Source organism: Trachurus japonicus, chromosome 13 (assembly GCF_045865225.1).
Source record: "Trachurus japonicus isolate A0001 chromosome 13, Traja_1.0".
NCBI classification, from domain to species: domain Eukaryota; kingdom Metazoa; phylum Chordata; class Actinopteri; order Carangiformes; family Carangidae; genus Trachurus; species Trachurus japonicus.
The window spans coordinates 44,570,393-44,587,365 of NC_140919.1; the positions used below are offsets into that span (position 1 = coordinate 44,570,393).

The window sequence follows — 16,973 nt, forward strand, 5'->3', positions numbered from 1 at the left end:
ATATAGTGAAACTCTGGTCCGTCACTGTTGTTCTCATGCTGGTTTTCTACCAGGAAGTCGTTGTAAACAACAAGGAGATTCGTCCTATAGGGGAAGATAGGACCCGGGGAACATAGGTACGCTCCCCTAACGACCAGCTAACGGCCAGCAGCCTGAAACACAGACTCTGAGTCGCTGTGACTGAGACTTGTGGTGCGTTCGATGGCATCAGGCCGGTGCCGTGTTTGTGAGTTGTTTCCAGCGGAGTGTGGAGTGACTGTCAATCACAGGGCTGGCAGCCAATCACATGCATGCTCACGCCTGTGGTCAGTCCAAAAGGCACCAATCAGCTGAGCCGCTTCTCCAACATACTAAACTTTCGTGAATCAGATGAATCTTAATTATCAAACAAGTCGTTCGTCAGATGAGGAAATGTTAACTAACTGTTGCACTAAGCCAATAATTACTCCACCTGCTTCCACTTCCTGTTCAGGAGCCTCATTTCCTGTGGAACAACAAAACTGTTGACGATGATGAAGAGGAGGAGGGATGAAGCTCCATCAGGTTGTTTATGTCACAGCTTCTTCTGAGAACCGCGTAGAAAGGACCGGACGTCTCTGTGGTCGAGCTGAAGCCCCGCCTCCCACCACATCTCATTCAGTTTGTATGAAAATGTGTTAAGACTGGACTTGAATTTCAAATTGGACCTTTTTTTTATCGTTATGTTCATAAGGAAATAAACAATAAAAAGTTTTGATCAGACTGAAGAAACTTGGGTTTTATTTCCGCGTGCAGCCGGTCCAGTCGGATAACGTCGTGTTCAACAGACAGCGACAGTGAGGTCGAAGGTCGAAGATGAGTGTGTGAAGTGTCGTGGTGCCACTGTGTTTCTGTTGATGTCATGACTTTGATCTAACAATGGAACCGATTGGCCAAACAAACCCCCGTCAACTCCCAGAAGCAGCGGCGCCTCCGACATCTCCGTCGATCAGTCCTAGTGGCAGCGGTGGATTGGTGGGAAGCCAGAGAGGGAGCGTCCCGGGTGCTGCAGCCAGTCTGCAGCTACACCCGCCATGTCTGATGCACACGTGAATTTCAATTGTTTAAATTCAGATTCACTCATTTAAATCAAGTAGCTCTTGTCAGAAACATCTGCCCAGCTCTGCCCTACGACGGAAGAACGGGGTAAAACTCCTCAGAGTGCAGTTCTGAGAAAAATGAGTTGTCCCGTCAACTGTATTGAACTTAGGATTCTGAAAATTTGTCAAATCCTTGCTTTTTGTGAGTAGTAGTTTAGCTGTGTAAAAATATTTAACTCAAACTTAACATTTTACCCTTATTTCAGAGTTACCTCTGTCTGTTTGTGCATTGAGGCAAAATCTAAGCTGGCCATACAACGCAAGAAAGGGGAAACTAACTCATTGGTGGTCATTATTGGTTCATAATGGTAGTAGCCTGTTGTACAGTAGGTGTGCTGAACATCTATACACAGAGAGAAAAGGGAAACTCTAGTTACTGTGTTCTCTTGTTGTTTCACTGCAGTTTTTGGGAGTTTCTGTGAAAACCACCCTCAGATATATCCCAAATAAGAAAACGTTGAGTCAAGATATTTATCCACATGATGTAGCAGAACCTTTGAAGGGACAACGAGGAGTTTCTATTTGGTTATAAAAAAGTCTGATATTAATGTGGATGAATCTCCGTTACCACTTGTTAATGGTCCATTTTAGATAAATCTATGGTTTTGTCTCTATGGTTGTTTTGTTATTATTAGTGGTGGTGGAAATGCTGGGCGAGCCGACCAGCGTTTCTTTACTTTCGGTTTCGTGGCGAGTCATGAGAATAACGCCGCCGAATCTCCGTTTATGGTGGGAACTACGACGGTATGTGATCGTCTTCCAACCTCTGACTTTAATTCTTGATGAATGAAAACATGAGTCTGTCTTGACCCGGTCAAAGAATTTCACGGTGCGGAGGCTCATAAATGTAGTGTGGAAACACTTCGCTTTAACAAAACTCCTCGTTGTCCCTTTAATGTCCCAAAAATGACAAAATCTCTTTTTTTTTGGACAAAAAAACGAGTTCCCCCCTTCTTGCGTTGTAGGGCAGAGCTGCCCCCCCCCTCCCCCTCGGCCTCCTCCTCTTCTCACTCCATCCTGTCGCTGCCGTCTCCGTTGATCTGCACCACACAGTCCTTGTTCAACAACGGCTCCTTGTGTGAGTGGGCGGTGTCGAAGTGCTGCGTGCTCACCGTGTAGCGGCCGCGGGCGTCCAGCCCGAGCGCCGGGACGAAGCGCCGGTCCAGCTGGATCTCCTGGCGCAGGTAGGACGTCCTCTTCTGGCAGCAGTCGCCGGTCCCCTCCTGCAGCGCCGACAGGAAGACCACCAGCTCGAAGTGGCCGGACTCGCCGCCGCCGCCGGTGCAGAGCGCTTGGTGCAGCGGGCTGCGGCGGTCCAGCGGGTGGTAGAAGGTGAGCGGGAAGATGAAGAAGGGGCAGGGCTGCTGGCCCAGACTGTCCAGGTGGAAGTCCAGAGAGGTCTGGTGCAGCGGCTGGCCCTCGTGCTCCTCGTACAGCACCGCGCTCACCTTGACGTCCACCAGGGGGCGCGGCAGCAGGTTCGAGGCCCGCAGCATGAGGCAGGTCTGCCCCCGGTGCTGCCCCACCACCGCCTGCGGGCTGAACTGGATCGCTCCCGCTCGCTTCTGGGGGCGCGCGATCTTGGCCACGAAGGCACCTGATGATGAAGAAACGAGATGTTAAATGGGATAGTTCACCACCCAAAGTTGAAATTTCACTCATTATCCACTACAAAAACTCAAAATCCTTCCAAGATTATTTGTCGTGAATGGTACAGGTATTGGATATGGCATTTTCAAACCTTAAAAAGAAAACATTAATCACTTCTAGGGCTGCCCCCAAAAATTAGCCAACCAAAATTTCATTGGTCGATTGGTCACAGGAAAAAACAAACAAACCTTTGGAGCCGTGTCTTGTCAATATTAACTCAAAATCAATATGAAAGACTATGGGGCTTTTATTTTGAAGGGCCAGATACAGGAAGTCGTGACACTTTTTGTTGTTGTTTTTACACGGCACGGCAGGTCTCTCTCTCTCTGCATCAGAGACCCAGCTCAGTCCCTCCCCCTGCTCTACTGTGTTTATTGGTGATAAACGGGCATACTCGCATAATGGTGGTTGTCTATGTGCTCCACGCGCACCATACTTTCTGCGGCTCCCTGGTTGTTGCATAGTTGTATGGTTACACCATGGGTAATATTCTGTGTATTATGCTCTGTGTGTATATGGACATGCATGTGTACACCATGTGTAATTATGTTTTCTGTGTGTATGTGGATGTGTGCGTACACTATGTGTACATGCGAATGTGCAGATGTATGAGTACCATGTGCTCGCTATGTGTGGTTTTAGATGCAGCTGTGTCAGCACTTGTGCCCAAGACAAGTTTCCTGTCAAGGACTAATAAAGTATATCTTATCTTATCTTATCTTATACTGCCTGTAGTAACGGTAAAACCCGACCGGCTTGTTGAATCTCGGACCCGAATCGATTATTGTTGACACCCCTAGTGTGTTGGCGGTCTACCTGTGATGAAGATAGATCTATTTAAGACTTATATTAACACAAACATTCCGCTTACTTCTGCTTTAAGTTTCCCTCTTAGCTCATATAGCCCCTCTCTTTTAATTTTTTGAACATTGTTGGGTGTGTTGGCGGTCTACCTGTGATGAAGGCCTCCAGCATCAGCCCCAGCAGCATCAGCACATGCTTCTTAATGTCGTATTTATACTGGGTTGTTTTAAGTTAAATTTCCCTCTTAGCTCATATTGTTAGGTTATTGTTATGTTATTGTTGGGTTATTGTTGGGTTATTGTTAGGTTATTGTTATGTTATTGTTAGGTATTGTGCTGGCGGTCTACCTGTGATGAAGGCCTCCAGCATCAGCCCCAGCAGCATCTGCACGGCCAGCAGAGCGATGGCGCTGGGGCAGTCTCCGCTGGGGAACATGGTGCCGTAGCCGATGGTCAGCTGCGTCTCCAGGGAGAAGGAGAAGGCGGCGGTGAAGCTGGTGATGTGCTTCACACACACCACGTGGCCCTGAGGGGGGGCGTCGTGGTCCTGCACCGCCAGGTCTCCGTTCAGGTGGGCCAGCAGGTACCTGTTGGTGTGTTCAAAAGAATATCTTGACACGTCAGCTGTCTTTCTTGAGTTTTAAAGGGATAGTTCACCCAAAATTGAAATTGCACTCATTATCTACTCACCCTCATGTGGACTAAGGGCTGGGAGAAGTTTCAGAACCAGAACCAGGGTCCGTCCTCTTCCCAGTTCGTCCAAATTTGACGAACCGGGAAGAGGAGCTTCAAGAAGCTTCTGCTACAAAACAAGCTTGAAATATAGACTTATTTAATTTTTTTCGGGACAATTTCGCATTTCGGGGCTTCAATACAAGAGGGACATTACATACGAGCAACATGGAGGTATTTGGATGTTTTTTGGTGTGTCTTTTTGGACGAAGACAGTTAGTATCCATTGACAACCATTATATGGACATGCACTGCTACGCCGAGACCCCCTGTAACTCAGAGAAGCCACAGAGGACTCTGAAACTTCTCCCAGCCCTTAGTCCACATGAGGGGGAGGAGATCATGAGTGCAATTTCAGTCTTGGGTGAACTATCGCTTTAATAAAGCATTCATGAATGGAGTCACACAAACACAACCGAACCGAATCAATTCATGAATTCAAACGTTTGTTTAAGAATAAGGTATTTGAAAATTATGAGAGATGCGGTTGATGTAGCTGACACTATTATGGAACTATGTTTGGGATTTTGTGCAAAACAATATGATTTTCTGTTTGATGTTTTGAATGTTGTGATCTGAATAAGTTGATCATGTAAGAAGGGTAAGTAGGCGAAAATAAGCGATAGCTTCAGCCTGATGCCTTTTCAGTTTGGCTTTTTTCTAGTTGAACTAATGTTTTCTGTTGGACTTTTTATTCTGAATGACCTGACCGAAATAAACAAATTTTCATTCATTCATTCATTCATTCATTCAACAGGAGTACAGTCAGTGAGTGAGTGGCCTGAAGGACTCTGTCTCTGTGTCTGGTGTATCTCACACTTTTACCATCAAAGGGATTAACTAAGTACCACTTTCCACAAGGTGAAAGGAAGTTCACTCAGTTAAAGCAGAAGTAAGGTGAATGTTTGTGTTAATATAAGTCTTAAATAGTTGTATCTTCTGACAGCAATCACTTCTATAGAGTGTTTGGTCTGAAACACGGGTCTGTCAGTCACTCTGCTCTGCTCTGAGCCCAGGAGAAAACTTTCCTTGTATCCTACAACCTTTATCCAATGAGGAGAGAGAACGGCATAAAGGGGCAGTCCTCTCTGTGTGTGCAGCCAAGGGATGCGCCTGAATGTGGTGACGTAGGGACGAGGGCGGGGACTGCTAACTCCATCGGCTTACTTCTGCTTCTACTTCGCTTACTTCTGCTTTAACATGGTTATACGGCACTCGTAAAGCATACAGCTATGGGTTACACCAAAATGTCCCATTACATACCAGAGACAGGCAAACACCAGCCAGTGGGCCAGGAAGGAGGCGCAGAAGGCCAGCAGCACCCACCTAGTGGAGAAGAGAACAAGGACCAAGTTGAAAACAGTCCTTCTCTATGATAACCACCCACTCCACAATACATTTAAGGATCATAAAAGCTCCTTCAGTTATTTATTTAGTGTTGTTATCATTACTACTACTTTTACTTTTACTACCAACATCTTCCCCGTTTTTTTCATTTTTTTCCTTTCTTTTTTTTAAATTTTATTATTTCTATACCTTGCACAAGGTATGTGATTATTATTTCTTGACTGTGCTTCAATTATTTGTTAGATCAAGGTGAGGTCATGTTATAAGCCTTTCGGGTTTCAGACCTCACTTGCACATTTCTTTTTCATATTTTTCTTACTAGTAAGAGAGATAAGTAAATGTTTTGTTTTATTTTTTATGTGCAAATAAATAAAGTCTAACAAAGTCTAAAATCTAGTTCTAACCTCCAGCGCAGCCCCACCAGCAGCCCCCAGAGGTCCTGCAGCGCCAGCAGCCAGGCCCGGCCCGCCGCGCTGCGCCACGACCCCGCCGGGCACAGCGGCGGCCGCAGGGCGCAGTGTCCGTCCTTGGTGACGAGGCGCTGGCGCGGCGGCGAGGACAGGAGGGGAGAGGAGGACGCCTTCCCACCCAGGACGCTGCTGCTGCTGGATTTGGTTGTCATGGTTACGGGTTCCGTCGCGGCTCGAGGGTCAATCTGAAACGACAGGAAGGAAGGACGATTGTTTTTTGGGGGGATTTTTTTAAGTGTTTATTTCACACCAGTACACAGTAACTAAAACAGCAACAACACACCAAAAAAAAACACCTGGCCTGAAAGGGGGATGGACGAAGCAGCTTTTAGATTTCCATCCCCGTTTACACACTAAGACACCATCAAGACATACATAACCACAAATAAATAAATAATAATAATAATAATAATAATAATAATAAACAGAAAAAACAAGCACGCAGACAACCAAACAAACAAATAAACAAACAAACAAAAAAAACATTGCAAACTCCCTCAACAGTCCTGATTTAATTTAATTTAATTTAATTGAATTCAACCACCCCCATCTTCCCTATACACATCAAAAATCCTTGACGTGTACAGGGAAGATGTTGTCATAATGTGTGATGTTGTATGTTTGATTGACAGGTTGTCAGGCGGTCACATGACCCAGCAGAGTGATTCTCCTCCTGAGCTGATGCAGCATCAGGTGGAGAGCTGACACCTGATGATGAGGACTGGAGTTCCACCATATTCCATGTTGTAAACAGTTTTCTTGTCTGTATACAACATCTCTGTTCCGTCTGCCCACTGGGACAGAGCCTGGCATGGCCAGAAGGTTTCTCCTGGTTTCTCCTCAGTGGATGTGAGGGTCAGAGGTCAGAGGTCACAGGATGTTGTTATGATGCTGTGTAGAGCCCTTTGAGATAAACTGTAAAAATGGGGTATGCCATACCATACCATGCCATGCCTTACAATGCCATGCAATGCCATGCCAACCCATACCATGCCTTGTCATACCTTTCAATGCCATACCATGCCTTGTCATACCTTACAATGCCATACCATGCCATGCCATGCCATGCCTTACAATGCCATGCAATTCCATGCCATGCCATACCATGCCATGCCTTACAATGCCATGCAATGCCATGCCAACCCATACCATGCCTTGTCATACCTTTCAATGCCATACCATGCCATGCCTTACAATGCCATGCAATGCCATGCCTTACAATGCCATACCATGCCATGCCTTACAATGCCATGCAATGCCATGCCTTACAATGCCATGCCATGCCATGCCTTACAATGCCATGCAATGCCATGCCATATCATGCCTTACAATGCCATGCCATGCCATGCCTTACAATGCCATGCAATGCCATGCCATGTCATGCCATGCCATGCCATACCATGCCAACCCATACCATGCCATGCCTTACAATGCCATGCCATGTCATGCCATGCCATGCCATACCATGCCAACCCATACCATGCCATGTCATGCCTTACAATGCCATGCCATGCCATGCCATGCCTTACAATGCCATGCCTTACAATGCCATGCCATGCCATGCCATGCCATACCATGCCATGTCATGCCATATCATGCCATGCCATGCCATATCATGCCATGCCATGCCATGCCATGCCTTACAATGCCATGCCTTACAATGCCATGCGTTACAATGGTGCTTGTGGTGAACGTGGTCCTTCAGCTGCGTAAACCGACTGGCTGATCTGAGTCCAGCTTCAGTTCCTCTCTGAGGCGCCGCTCTGCTGCAGCTCAGTGGACTCAGCTGTTAGCACCGAGCTAAAGATCAAGTCTAGGTCCGACATCAGTCTGCTGATTCTCGGCCTGCTGCTCGCCCTCTCTGATTGGCTGCTGACAGACAAATGCACCTTCCTAACGTGTGACGTCGTACAGTGATCACATGACGTGGAGGTCACGGTCAGTGATGACCTCATGATGTCGGTGATGAAGAGTTGACTTCACTCCTCTCCCCTCAGAGCTAAGCTATAGGCCTTGTCTGGTCCAACACACATGATGTGGACTGAGGCGTGTGGCAGCATCACACATATGTGCTCCAGTGTGGCGTGTGGCAGCATCACACGTATGTGCTCCAGTGTGGCGTGTGTGCCGCTGCAGCAGCAGATGTATGTGGCGGCGTCCCGACGGCCTCACTCCTCTCCTTCTATTTCTATGTCAATATTGTTGCCAGGAGATTAGAGCGGGTCCAGCTGAGCTGGTCTGAGGAACAGAGACTCACACTGAGCAGGAATGTGCCTTCATCTGGGGGGGGGTCAAACTGACTGCACCGCTCTGCTCTCTGCACCAATTACACACACACACACACACACCACATCATACAACACAGAGATTTAAGCATCAGAGAGCGACAGTTTAACTAAACACACACACAGTTACAATAGAGAGATATAAGTTAAGTTAGTGAGAGCAGAGGACAGTGTAGCTCAGTGTCTTGTTGGTTTAGGTAAGAGGTCTCTGTTCTGTTCTGTGCTGGGGGGTGAGGGGGGGGGGGGGGCTGATACAGTCAGCAAGGTCGTCACATGAGAACCATGTGCTGCTAAGGCCCCATTGTTCTGGATCCCAGTCTGTCAGAGAGAGCTGTCAGTGGATCAGTCGTCCACCACGCCGCTCATTACAGCTTCACTCACTCTCACTGTTTAGCCTAGCCTAGCTTAGCCTAGCCTAGCTTAGCTCATCTTATCAACCAGTGGTCTAGACTGGTGGATCCTGGATGTTTTCTGTGTATGAACACCAATGTGGGTGTCGAGTCTGTGTGATACTCAGATATACTCAGTGTATAGCCACTGGAAATGCTTTTATATGTCTGTATACCCACTACAACCTAAACCATCTAACTACAGTCTGTGTGACAGAGAACAGTGAAGCCACTACAACACATTAGACTCTACACCATTGGTCCAGATGCTCCGTGGCTGCAGGTTTGATCTGATCTCTGGCTCCAGATGAGGAAACAACAGAAGCTGTTCCAGCTGTTTCTCCTGCCCCCAGTCTTTACGCTAAGATAAGCTAAGCTAAGCTAGGCTAGGCTAAGCTAGCCCGTCCTGCCTGCAGCTCTGAAGTCTTAAACTTGTCGTACTGCCCCTTTAAATCTCAGCGAGGTTTCTGCTCCACAGTGAGAATCACGTTAATGAAAATCTAATCAAGTGTTGGAATGTGACATAAAGCAGAGCACACGGAGCGTTTTCATTGGTCGAGCTCGGGGATAAAGGTAGACATGAGAACATCTGTACAGCTCACACTGTGAGGGAACATCTGGAAACATCTGGAGACACGACTCCAGTTTCATGTTTACGGCTCCAGCTCCACTTCAGTCAGGCTTTAGAAACCGTTAACAATGAGTTTGTTACTAATGAGCTCATTAACATATTTTATATCCATTAACGGGACAACAGTGACTTGTTTCCTGCCAAATAGTGAGACCGCACGCCTGTGTGTTTCCTCTGAACCCACTATTAGATCAGCCGGCTCATCAGACTGAAACAAATCGAATCACATCATTGATCACTCAGTCACAGTTCTGATTATGAACATGAGCTGCTTCCTGCCAAATAGTGAGTCTGCATCGCCGCGTCACAAAACTGTTTATTATGAACCAGAGCCGACAGGTGGACGGGAGCGGTCGTCATGGAGACGACATCAGCTCTTGTTAACATTTCTATGTTTCCCACATTCTGTGGTATAAACTGTTTTCTTGTCTGTAACAACATCTCCGTCCTGGCCGAGGATCCTCCTCTGTCTCTCTCCCCGAGCTGTGTGAGGGTCAATGTGAGGGTCAGAGGTCAGAGGTCAGAGGATGTTGTTGTGATGCTGTGTAAAGGCCTAAGAGACAAACTGTTGGTAAGAACGGGCGATACAGATACAACTGCCTTTCCTTTAACAGGGTCGGGATACGCTGGTCCTTATCCCTAACTGTTGCTTCCTGTCACATCCTCAGCTTGACCTCTGACCTCACAGTTATTCCATTATGACAATGAGCTCGTGTGTAACAACGTTAGTCGACGCAGACAGAGACACTTTGTGCAGCGCGTCGCCCCGAGGCTGCGGGACTCAGACCCTCGGCCCCTCGGCCCCTCGGCCCCTCGGCCCCCGTCAGGTCGGGGAGCGACAGAGAGCAAGAGCTTCGGGCCGACCGGCCGGCGGCGTGCAGAGACGCTTTATGTAACGTCCAGTCTGCAGCTGTTCAGCTCTCCGCTCACTCAGCTTCACCACGGCAACCAGCCTGAGACCTGCAGGACTCGGGAGGCGTCGGGTCGAGGACGCCTCAGGTAGAAACTCAGGTGCAGAGTTCACAGCTGCACATTCTGAGTCATGAACTATAAACTGTTTTCTTGTCTGTAACAACATGAGGGATCCCTCCTCTGTTGCTCACCCTGAGCTTTCTCCTGGTTTTCCCTGTTAAAAGGGTTTTCCATGGAGTCTTTCCTCAGTGGATGTGAGGGTCTAAGGACAGAGGATGTTGTTATGATGGGATGTAAAGCCCTTTGAGACAAACTGGTGGTAAAAAAAAACGGGCTATACAAATAAAATGGCCTTGCCTTGCCTTGCAGTCGTCAGTGTCACTCACCTGTAGCTGCAGTCTGGGCTCGACACCGCCCACCGGAGCGCTAGCTGGCCGGTCGGAGGTCAGAGGTCACCGGAGCGCCGGTCAGAGGTCACCGGAGCGCTGGCCGGTCGGAGTTCTGCCGTAGCAGCAGAGGCAGATGTGATGTAAAGTTCCCGTAAAGTCCCAGAGGGCTGAGCGAGCGAGCGTGTGGGAGCGCGGCGCTCTGCTCCTCCGATCTGCAGCTCCGGCTCAGGGATGATTCAATTGGTCACATTACTCTGCATGGAGCCTATTAGTGTTCCCGGAAGAGAGGAGGGGGGAGAAGGAGGAGGGGAGGAGGAGGGGGGGGCTGGGGGGCGAGGGGGACGAGGGGGATGAGGGGGGGCAACGACACCTTGTCACTGCTCATTCAAAGAGCTGCTTGTTGCTGGTTGGTGTCCTGCAGCTGCTGCCGCCAGACACCGACACACTGAGGGGGCGGGGCTTCACTCTGAGTGTGTGTGTGTGTGTGTGTGTGTGTGTGTGTGTGTGTGTGTGTGTGTGTGTGTGTGTGAGTGTGCGTGCGCGGCCTTGACAACAGTTCATCATCTGTCTGGCTGCGTGACAGCGACAGCAGGTCAAAGGTCATCGGTGCTCAGGGGTTTTGGTCATATTTCCCATGATTCACTCTGTTTCTTTCTGTCGTATTGATTCTACTTGTCACCGTGGTGATCAGCCGACAGGTGTGTTGTTGTTGTTGTTGTTGTCGTTAGGCCACGCCCCCCCCCCCCTGCTCGATGACATCATCACGGCTCCGTCCATCAGGTGTGGCGAGCGAGCTCTGCTCCGGCGCCACCGTCAGGCCGCACGCTGCAACAGCCCCCAACCCCCCCCCTCTGCTTCATTCTGTCTCATTAGTCTGAAGAGTGAGAGGACAGAGGTCACCGCTGGACAACCCCCCCCCTCAATCTGTGGTTTATTTATTTATTTTTCATCTGGTGTACTTTATTTCCTCCTGTGTATTTTCTAATGTCTCGTGTAAAGGTGGTGTTTCTGTTTCCCGTTGGTTTCAGACAAATAAACTTTATATTCTCTTCTATTCTCTCTCTCTCCTTCCCAACCTTTTCTGGCTCGTGACCCCGTTTCGACATCCACAGAGATGGACAGAGTACTCCACCCCAGTACTTGAGTAAGAGTACAAATACTACTGGTCAAAATTTACTCTAAAAGTAGCTCAGTCGACATGTTACTCGAATAAGAGTAAAAAAAGTACTTGCTTTTAAAGGTACTTAAAGGGATAGTTCACCCTAGAATGATATTTCGCTCATTATCTACTCATTATCCAAATCTCGCGTGATTTGCGCCGGCGTCAGTGCGGTTACTGCGAATCACGCGAGATTTGGACGGACCAGGAAGAGGAGCTTCGAGAAGCTTCCGCTACAAACAAGCTTAAAATATAGACTTATTTAATTTTTTTCGGGACAATTACGCAATTTGGGGCTTCAGCACAAGACGGACATTACATACGAGCATCATGGAGGTATTTGGATGTTTTTTTGTGTGTGTTTTTTTACGAAGAGCTCCGGTGTCCCTTTGCAACCGTTATATGGACATGCACTGCTACACCAAGACCCCCTGTAACTCAGAGAAGCCACGGAGGACTCTGAAACTTCTTCCAGCCCTTAGTCAACATGAGGGTGAGTAGATAATGAGCGAAATATCATTCTAGGGTGAACTATCCCTTTAAGTATCCAAAAGTACATGCTTTTAAATGTACTGTAAGTCAAAGTCAGAGTCAGAGTAAATGTCTTATTCCTCTAATAGTTTGTAAATGAATGTAAGGAGCTTTTAACTCTTGTTAGTGAGAATGAACTCTTTGCTGCTCAGCTGCACTGATGTGCTGCTTTTAGGGGTTAGGGTTTCCTTCACAGACAAACACAGCTTGTGTCCAATAGGATTTTAGAAAAAGACCTGAAAGTAACCAGTACTTTTCAGCCTTCCTACTAATTAACTCCAGTAAAAGTACTAATATTTGTCTTGGAAATGTATTCAAGTAAGAGTAATAAGTAGCAAAGAAATCTATTACTCAGGTAAAGTACAAGTCCTCTGGATATGTACTTAAGTAAATTTACTCCGTTACTGTCCACCACTGTTCATTTTGCAGGATGTATGAGGTATTCTGAGGTACTCTGAAGTTTGGGTGTGTGGTTTGGTGAAGTGTGTTCAGTATTTTGGATAAAACCAGGCTAGTTTGTAAAATTGTGTTTTAGCGATTGGAGAAAAAAAACCTGTAATAAGTTCTGCTGCTCAGTGGTCAGTAGAACCAACACACACACACTTCAGACATTTCAGAGAAAACCAACAGGAAGAAGACGGCGACGTGTGATGGATGTATGAGGGGTGAAGAGTGCCACCACGGGCGTCTTATATTAGTGGGAGGTGGGAGTTGGACTTAGTATCCAGGGCACCGAGGGGTTTATAAGATAAGATAAGATAAGATTACACTTTATTGTCAGATCACTCTGAAATGTGTCTTGCGTCCCATGACGTCCAAAGTTTCACACAGATAATAACAACATACATTTACAAAAAAGCATAAATATTACCCTCAAACGTCACATTTAAAGAAACACACAAACTACCTCCTAACTCCATTCACAACATAAATCCAACATTACAAAGTGTCTTTGGTGCAACAGCCAGTGCTCAGTCTGTACATGAACCCGAGGGTCGACTTAGAGCCCAAACTCTGATTTAACAGTTTGACAGACTGAGGGACAGAAGAGTTCCTCAGCCTGTTCAGTCTCTAAACCTGCTGTTTGATGGCAGAAGCTGATATTCCTCCAATAACACGTGAGAGCAGTCAGATCAGAGCCGTTGTCTAGGGGAGAAAGGTGATGATAACTCTAGGGGCCCAGCGCCCAGTGGGGGCCATAAAAAACCCCAGTAGTCTAATCTTTATATGACTGATTTATTCTGCTTAAGACCCTGACTGATACTCATAGTACACTGTAAAAACTCAACATCCTTCTAAGAATATTTGTCTTATTTCTTGTCCAAATGTTTCATTTCTAGTAAAAACTAATCTCTTTTCCACTTAAAATAAGACTCATTACCTTAAAAATTTACTTGTTTTTAGATAATTTTCACTTAAATTCACAATAAATAGAAAAATCTGCCAGTGAAAGTAAGTTTTTTGTGCTTGTAATAAGAAAAACTTGCTCCACTATCAGATTTTTTCGACTTATTCCAAGTGAAAATCTGCTTGAAGGAAGTAAAAAGTGTCTAAAAACAAGCTGCTTTTAATATGATGAGTCTTATTTTAAGTAGAATGAGATTTGTTTTGACTAGAAATGACATTTTGACTAGAAATAAGACAAATATTCTTGCTAAGATACTTGAGTTTTTGCAGTGTAATGCTGCATTAGCATCAAAACAAAGAAGGCTAAATAAAAAACGATAATACATACGTAGTCTAAGAAAAAAAAAAGAAAAGTTAGGGGGAGGGGCCCACTTTAGTATTCTTTAAGGGGGCCCAGAATTCCTAGCAACGGCCCTGAGTCAGATGAGATATTACTTGCAAGAGACAAGATTCTTTTAGTGTATGCTGCTTGAAAATGTAACTCCAAAGTTTGACCCACAATCTTTGAACAGATATGTAGCAGTCTGGTTAGTTTGGTTTTAAGTTGGACAGACAAACAACTAAACCAGGCACTAACTCCGTACTGCATAACACTCTGCACTATAGATTGAAAAAATAATGACAGGATGTGTTTGTTTGCTCCAAATGACCTCAATCTTCTCAAAAAATAAATACGTTGTTGTACCTTGCAACAAATAAAGTCTACATACACTCCAGGACAAGGTAGCGTCCACGTACAGTAGATGCCCAGATATTTATAGGAGGAAACTTGTTCAATCTCTTGTTACAGTAATAACTTGTTTACCCTCAAAAACCTGGGAGTTAAATCAGATTCTATTTCTCCATAGTTAATTAGTCAGGAGGTTGACTGGTTCTCTTACAGTAGCTCAGCTGTTAATGTTTAACACAACATAGGAATTAAGCTCAGAGCCGTCCGTTATCTCAATGGCACTGACTATGCACTTTTATATACATATATAACCCCCAATACACACACACACACACACATTAAATGTATTGTATGTTGGTAATGTTTCTATTTTATTGGTGATGTGTGTCAGTCTTGTTGTATGTTTATTTTTGCAAAACAAATATTCTTGGTAAGATATTTGAGTTTTTGCAGTGTATGTGACAAATAAACTCTGAACTGAACTGAAGCATGAATGCATCGTAAAACATGAAATGGTCAATATCATACATCAAGTCAACCTACATTATCTATCAATGAAAGAATGAATCTGAGTCATGTGGCCCTCAGTTTCAGAAACACTAACCCTAACCCCAGACTTAGGGATGTCACCATTACTTGTTTTCACAATTAATCGTGGTATTAAACGCCACAATTAAATGATCGTAAAGATCCCTAAATACCGTCACTTTCTGAAAAAGATTATGTTGGAACCATATCTGCAGATGTGGCGCCAAGGTAAAGGAAAATGCACCGATACTACTGGTCCATTTATCTAACGTTACACTGAATTAGTAGGAATTTAAATGTTAGCGTGTCATTTGTATTGTGAAAAAAATGATTAAAATAACCTTAAACATTTGATGAAGATGACAATTAATGACTTAAATATTTCAAACACTTCCCCCAGGGGATTAATAACTGGTCCTATATGAAGAGATTAGTAATGTCATTATATTTGGACTACATTTGATTTTACACATTCATGGTGTTGTGAAATTCATTGATGCATAATAATCGTGATAATTGTAATGATTCTTTCTCTGATAGTAATCATACCAAGAAAATAATCTATAATCGTGACATCCATAGTGTGTCAATGGATTTTAATGCAACTTTGTTTGGATGTGACTTTGTTTGAAAAGGTGTTTTCTCTTCAGCTGCAGTTCCTCTCCTCGCCACTAGAGGGAGTCGTCTGCAGAGACTCTACATGTTTACAGCCTGCTACAGAACTGACCACCACTTCCTGTTTATACTTCACTCACCACTTGTGTGGCGGTCAACAACAAGCTGCACAAAGACACAACATTCTTTATACAACTGGTAGTACTTATACTTATAAGTACTACAGTACTTATGGCCACATTTCATATCCACAAAAGAAAAATGGACAGAATCAAAACTCAGCCTGGATCATTTCACACAAGAAATTCTCCAATATGCAACTACAATAAAAGACATTAAAAATAAAAAAGCTATGAAAAGATTCAACACAGCCCCTCTTTAAGAACTTTTTACTAGGTAAATGGATTCCTCAAAATCTGGCAATGTTTATTTTTATTTTTCTTATTTTTAATGTCATTATTTGTACTGTCATTGTCATTTTTGTTTCCTTTTCTCGTTCTCCTCCTGTCTGCTTTGTCCACCTCTATCTCTCTGTATAATGCATAATGTCAACATATGCAATGTTATGTGCTTAGATAATTCTGTTATGCTTATCTCACGTCAATAAAGCACAAAAACAAAAAAAAACTTGTGGCTTGTCATATTTGGATTGGTCTACAGTTAGGGGGGCGGAGTCAGACACCGCTCAGATAAAATGATAAATAATAATAAATAATCAGAATCAATGATGAGATGTATTCAGTATTTTTGAATCTTATATTTATTTCAGTCGGTTCAAACGTTTCCATACCAACAGGGATTAAAACAACACAACATCTTTACAGGTGCCCAAAAATAGATTTCACTGACCTTTTTATATTTGGCAACTTACAATCTCTGCTAAAACAATATAGACTATATTATATTTTATTTTATTCATGAAAAAATACATCCTTCATACGTACAGTAGTTTCTTCAACATGCTACAACTTAAAAACACTGTTACAGGTGACGGAGCAGACACACGACGTCACCATGGAGACGTCGCCACGGAGACCACGTCGCCATGGACCACAGATCTGTCTGCTCCATGGAGACGAGTCTGACTATTAAACATGTTTATCTTACACAACTAGTTCAACATCTTCAAAGGACAGGAAGGTTAGCTTAGCCTAGCGTAGCCTAGCTTAGCCTAGCTTAGCTTAGCCTAGCATAGCTTAGCCTAGCCTAGCTTAGCCTAGCCTAGCTTAGCTTAGCATACAGGCGGATAGGGACAGCTAGCTGCCTCTCCATTGGTCAACACCTGGGAAACTGAAGCTGCGTGGGACAAACACAGACAGACGGATGGACAGAAGGAC

At 45.0% G+C, this 16,973-nt stretch overlaps 1 protein-coding gene across 1 annotated transcript; it reads right to left on the bottom strand.

Moving 5' to 3' along the window:
• Positions 1-2,125: 2,125 nt before the first annotated feature.
• On the bottom strand, positions 2,126-6,287 carry kcnj13 (potassium inwardly rectifying channel subfamily J member 13). The gene is made up of 4 exons (XM_085794559.1): positions 6,055-6,287; positions 5,567-5,629; positions 3,920-4,158; positions 2,126-2,715 (listed from the first exon to the last, which is right to left on the bottom strand). The coding sequence occupies exons 1-4, from the start codon at positions 6,270-6,272 to the stop codon at positions 2,126-2,128; spliced, it is 1,110 nt and encodes a 369-aa protein (XP_085650685.1). The 5' UTR covers positions 6,273-6,287.
• Between the last annotated feature and the right edge of the window lie 10,686 nt (positions 6,288-16,973).